The 5902-nt window shown below is 42.5% G+C and overlaps 1 protein-coding gene across 2 annotated transcripts in view; it reads right to left on the bottom strand.

Moving 5' to 3' along the window:
* The window catches only part of LOC116394116 (vesicular integral-membrane protein VIP36), a 4119-nt gene extending 1045 nt beyond the window's left edge, over positions 1-3074 (bottom strand). The window contains exons 1-4 of one of the 2 annotated variants that reach the window (XM_031866946.1): positions 2868-3074; positions 1649-1767; positions 1145-1262; positions 294-373 (exon numbers count right to left, since the gene is read on the bottom strand). In XM_031866946.1, coding sequence (XP_031722806.1) covers positions 294-373; positions 1145-1262; positions 1649-1767; positions 2868-3003 — 453 coding nt within the window. In that variant the 5' untranslated portion in view covers positions 3004-3074. Of the gene's footprint in view, positions 1-293; positions 374-440; positions 524-1144; positions 1263-1648; positions 1768-2867 lie in introns of both variants that reach the window. The other variant, XM_031866945.1, reaches the window with a different exon arrangement.
* Between the last annotated feature and the right edge of the window lie 2828 nt (positions 3075-5902).

Below are 5902 nucleotides of genomic sequence, written 5' to 3'. Positions count from 1 at the left end.
TTATTAATCAGAGGATATGTCTCCCATGAGAGGTTAGACAGAACTGGACACGTTCAGCTGCAATGTGAAAGTATAAAGCATAATTCACAAGACAAGTTCTGGTGAAACAGAAACAACCTCCTTTAAAGACAATAACTTGTGTCATTAAAGTCGAGACAAACACGTGAAAATATGGCAAATTAATTCTGTGGGGTTTGCAAACGTTAACATGCTTAAAACGTTCTGACGACATGCCGATTCAAAGTTTAAGAAAAACAGCGTGCTGACGAGTAAAACCTGAGCAAACCACTCACATCCGTGGCGTCATCGTTAGAGTAAGTGTCTATAAAAACGGCCAGCCCGTGGAAGAGAGCATTGTTGGAAAACACAGGCCCTGTAAAGAAACAAGCCGGTCAATCGCCTCGAGCTGCACACACACACACACACACACACACACTTACATCCATCCCATGGAGGTCATTGCGGAAGGTATCCACAAACAAAGCCAGGCCAAGAAACTGATCTTGGTTTCCAAACACAGGGCCTAGGATGGAGGCAGAGATGAGGCGACACATGAGCAGACGACAAGAGACACTTTCCTGTGGTCAGCAGTGAAGCTGAGAGGGTCGACACAAACATCTGGACATTAAAAAATAAAACAGCTTTCTGATGGAGTGAGCACGATGAGCGTTCATTTTCACTTTAGATTTACTTTTCTCAGAGTTGCAGCGCTCTCACCTTTACCTCGTCATCATGCAGGTGAGCCGAGAGAACGCCGTCTCACTACGTTAAGGTTTTAGTACTTCAGTAAATATGTATTACATGGTCCAGACTTTGTTCTAGAAGTTTCGTATATTGATCCGACAGAAAGCAGCCTCTTTGTTTTGATACACTTTGCTTTGCTGTAAATTATGATGTGACAGATTTCAACCAATGAGCTTCTTGAAGTCTTTTATTGTGGCGCAGTAGCAGGAAGTGCAATCTTACTTGTTTTTAATCTAAATATGACACGGGTAAGAAAAAGGGAACTGGGTCTGTGAAGAGCTGCAGGTGACAGGTGAGAATTGCATTTTGGGTAAATGCAAACTCTGACTCGTTGCTGCAAGAAGGTCCAGCGTGACCTGAAGTGAGATCAAGCTGGGTGGGTTTAACTCGTGAACGTTACCTGGATGAAGTCTGTCCTTAGTGTACCAGACAGCGAGGCCGTCGCCGTGGAGGTTCTTCTTTCCTGACCCATGAACTTTAAACTGCACGTGCATCTCCCAGTCCTTCAGGTAGCACGGCTGTAGACCAGAACCAGAACAGGTTTCATAGAGCATTGGATTTTATATTCCAGGACACTGTCTGAATATAATACGCAAATGTTTATCAGGTATAAAATTAAACATATTTAATTACTGGGTTGCATATTTTTTACCTTCATCCACCAAAAGTTAATGTGAGGTAACAAAACTTTTTATATTGTAATTATATTCTATTAGTTTTTTATACATATCTTCCATTCAAAGAAAGAGAGAAAATATAAACATGAGACTAAATGTAGGTCGATAAAGAGAGCGTGGCTTAAACATGTGCTCTCAACCAAAGGCTGGAGTAGCTTTGACTTGTGTATAAACAAACACATCAGAGTCAGACGGGGACAGCAGCCATGTTTGTAGTCTTTCCTCACCACAGTGTTCCAGATGGATCCCTGCTTGCTCTTCTCATCCGGAGTGAGTCGGACGTACGAGCTCGTCACCAACGTGCTTCCCCAGAAGTCCCACTGACTGCTGGGGCTGCTGCCGACACCTGAGAGACGAACGCGTGAGAGAACCGGACACGATCAGAGGAATCCATGTTTCATCAAGTCGTTTGTTTGACGAACAGATCCGGTATATAAACCGTTCTCAGTGTCCCACCTAACAAGGCCACAGGCCGGTGCATCCCTAGTTGTGAGTCTGATCTGCAGATGCTGAATTAAACAGACACACCTCCCTCCACGTGCACTTCTAAGGACACGTCCTGACAAACACTTCTGTATGCTGAAGGCGCTCTGCACGTGTTGTCATTAACACATATTTACATTATAATGGAATTCTTGCCTCGACCTGAATAACTGCAACAGTTCCAGCCCCCTGCAGCACACGGTGAGATGAGTGCAGTGATAAAGCGGCTTCAGTTACAAAGAACTTCCTGCTGAGACTCACCACAGAAGCACGAACTGCCTCGTGGATCAGAGGTCTGCAAATGTAGTCGTTAAAGGGCCACACCCTCCTGAACGGCATATAACATATCTATAATATTTTATTTACATTTCTAAAACAAAGCAACATGCTGGGTTAGTTGTTAAGTAATTTGCAAATAAACTGAAACATGCAGAAAATCTCTTTTATCATACATTCTATGTGTATTCTATATTTTATTACGTATATTAATATGTGAATGTGCAGCACTTAACTGCTTTTTGCACTCTGGTTAAATGCTAAACTGCATTTCATTGTCTCAGTACCTGTACAATGACAATAAAGCTGAATCTAATCTAATCAAATCATCTCTGTATGTAACGTTATAACACAAACGTACATTTCACATAACTGAGACTGTACAGGTGTAAAAAGGTCAACTCAAAGAGACATACATGAGGACATCCCCGGTATAATCTGTGTATCTTTCATATGTTAGGTGGTCCTTGGTTAAAGAACAATTCACAACCTCTGCATTACAATACATGCATGTTAAGCTATCTAGTTGTACAATTAGTCCGCATGAATGAGCCGTAACACAAGAGTCAGTTAGTTTAGTTAGCTAAGAAGTCGCACATGTCGCTTGATATCCTCTAAAAACGCAGCGGAAGACATAAAAGTGTAACTAGCAGCAGGTTAGCTAACGAGCTAGCTGAGCCGTGTTACCTTGGTACGGCTTTATTAACGAGTGCTCCCTCTTCAGATGCTCCGTGTTTCCGTCCGTTATATCACAGCACACCAGATACGATTGGAAAATCAAGAAGACCAGCGGTGCGCTCAGAAATGCTCTAAAGTTCCCCATTGTTTGGTTCAAAACAGCCTCGGAGAGAAACTCTCAAAACTAATTTCCTCTTCGAAACTCCATAAATCGAGCTGGTCCCTTCTCTATTATCTTCCGGAAGGAAACAACACACGTCCGACGTTTGCTGCCGCACTTCTTAAACCGGGGGGTCATATTGTTCACTTACTTATTTTTAAAAATCATTATTTATTTATTTTATAAGACTAACTATAAGACTAAGAAATTGAATTGCTTGATATATTTTAAGTGAAATAATACGGTGGAAGCATTAAGCTGTGTGTGTTTCCGCACGGAAGACTTTTGTAGACGGTGAAAATTGTACTAGCCAATCAGAGAAAAGCACATCGCAAACTAAGCCAATCAGGGAGCACTTGGTATGCGCGTGTTTTCCACTAGGGGGCGACAAAAGGCAAACAATAAAAAGAGAAACAGGTTTGTGAAGTTTTCTCTGGTTCAACAGAGATACAGTAGTTTAATTAAACTGAACTAAACTATACTTACGCTACTCTATACATAACTTACAATACATTAGTCAAAGAGTTTATTACATTTACGGGTAAAAATATAATAATAATAATAATAATAATGCCAGTGAATGAATAAAACCTGTATTGTCTCTTGGGGAATTTGCTTTGAACAAGGAGTAAAATCAACAACCATACATGACAACACAATTTAGAACATAAGCATCATAAAAATCATCATTGGGGGAATTTATTGAGGACATCAGGTGCAACTTCTTGTTTTGTCCAGACAATGCAAATACAAAAGGTCCATATCGTCTGCATGACGGTCTTATACAATAATATCAGAAGAGTTATTTCCACATTAAAGCTTCTAAGTCCCCGTTAACTTCCCTCTTTGTGGTTGTTTTTGTGTCACCTTGTGGTCATTTTGCATTGCTTTGTGTCTCTTTTTCATTAATAGTCATCTTTTTGGGACGTTATTGCATTTATTACAGCAGCTGGAGAACGACAGGAAAGAGGTGAGAGACACGCAGCAAAGGCCACAGGACAGAAAATCAAACCCCGGCAGCTGCCAAGGACTCAGCCGACATGGGGAGCTCGCTCTACCAGGTGAGCTAGAGGTCGACTCTCGTGTCTCTGATGACTTGTCTCTTTGCAGCAGTTTTGCATCTCTTTCTAGTTGTTTTCGTCTCCTTGTAGTCTTTGTGCGTCTCTTTGTAGTCCTTTTATATGTCTTTGGGGTCATTTGGAGTCTCTTCCTGGTTGCTACGTGTCTCTTTGATTTACATTTTGTAGATGATGCACGACAACACAACAGACTGACTGATGTGTGTTAAATGAGGCAGAGGGTAGAATTACTCTGATTTCCTGAACACACATGACAGTCATGTGCACACACAGTGAAGTACACACACACACACACACACACACACGTCAGGGGCGTGCATAGACACACAGACATACACATTAAAAGCATCTTAACACAAACAGATGAACACCAGCAGAGAGAAAAGCATGCATCCAGGATGAATACACACCAAAACACACCAGGTCTGTACACAGATGCACACAGGAAACCACAACATGCACACAAACAACTACTGAAGTAATGTTACTCAAGTACCAAAGTTACGAGACAAATAAATCAGCATTGACTTCTGGTTTCACACGCGACACTAATATCGCCCTTTTTGTTTTACGCATCCACCCCCCCTCCCACCCGCTCTGTAGGACGTTTTTGCGGCCCAAATGCTTCATGGTTCAGTTTTACGTGGATTACATATGAATTGAGTTAGTGTGATTCCTACAAAATGCACCACAATGCACTACTTCTCGTATGCTTAGCTACGCACGGCGTATGAGAACAGCCTGAGAAGAAAAAGGCTGAAAAACACACAACACATAAATCCACAATCTCAGGGAACTAAACTGCCTCTGATGTCCGTCTGCATCAGCCATCAGACGACCGTCTCATAATGTGGGACGAGACCAAACTCAGTTAAGTGAGCGGCCCCGACTTCACATCTCTCCGTCTGGCTTCGTCTCCACCTGAATCACGCCATAAATGTCATGGCTGCTCCGCCGCCAGCTCCGTGACTCACCGGTCTGCAGGAGAAAAAAAACAACCTAAAACCATTAAACTGAGCTTTTAAAAGCACACTCTCCTGATTTTATTGGGCTGAACTAGACGTGGGGAGCAGAGACACTATCTGGAGCGCTCTGAATCCACTTTTACATTCAACCGTAAGATGTGCAAATATTTCACTGTGAGGACAACACCAGCTCACATCAGGAGAAAGGTGAACACAGGTAAGAGCTGTAGAGTTTTCACAACTTGCAGTTGCATTGAATGATTTAACAGATGAACGATCTCTGGTCCTTGAACCTGGCTGAATCTCTCCTGTGCGAGTGATGTCGTATGAACGTCTCTCGGCCTCAGACCTAAAAGCCTCTCAGGGTCGCTGGCATCAATCTGGAGGTTTGAGTCCTCCGACCAGCAGCAGGGAGGCAGTTTTATTACCTCACCTTCATCTCTCATCATACTCGCATCACCTCACGGATGCAGTGACCTGAAAATCCTCTGGTGTGCAGCCTAAAATACTCACAACCGCTTTTAACTTGTCTTTTGTTCTGTGTTCATGTCCGTTACTTTGTTCTGTTTCTTATGTGTCTCTTATGCTCTTACTTTCTCTGACCTTCTGTTGCTTTTTTGTTTCTCTCTCGTGACCTCTACCTCTATTGTTTTACTGTTATATCCACCATGTTGATACAGTTTCACTGTCATCAACTTTTCATGGTCCATTTTCCTTTTTCTTTCTCTCAGTGAATCGAGGGTTTAAGTCACAGCCTTCCAGTAACAAGCTGGCATCTCTTAGAGACCTCTGCTGCGTTTCCCTGTGAAATGACTCTCACATGTTGTTTGGGTTCCCCGT

The sequence above is a fragment of the Anarrhichthys ocellatus genome, unplaced genomic scaffold (genome assembly GCF_004355925.1).
Source record: "Anarrhichthys ocellatus isolate YVR2014 unplaced genomic scaffold, GSC_Weel_1.0 scaffold37, whole genome shotgun sequence".
Lineage (NCBI taxonomy): Eukaryota > Metazoa > Chordata > Actinopteri > Perciformes > Anarhichadidae > Anarrhichthys > Anarrhichthys ocellatus.
The sequence above is the reverse complement of the archived record's forward strand: the minus strand, read 5'-3'. Positions and strand labels throughout refer to the sequence as shown.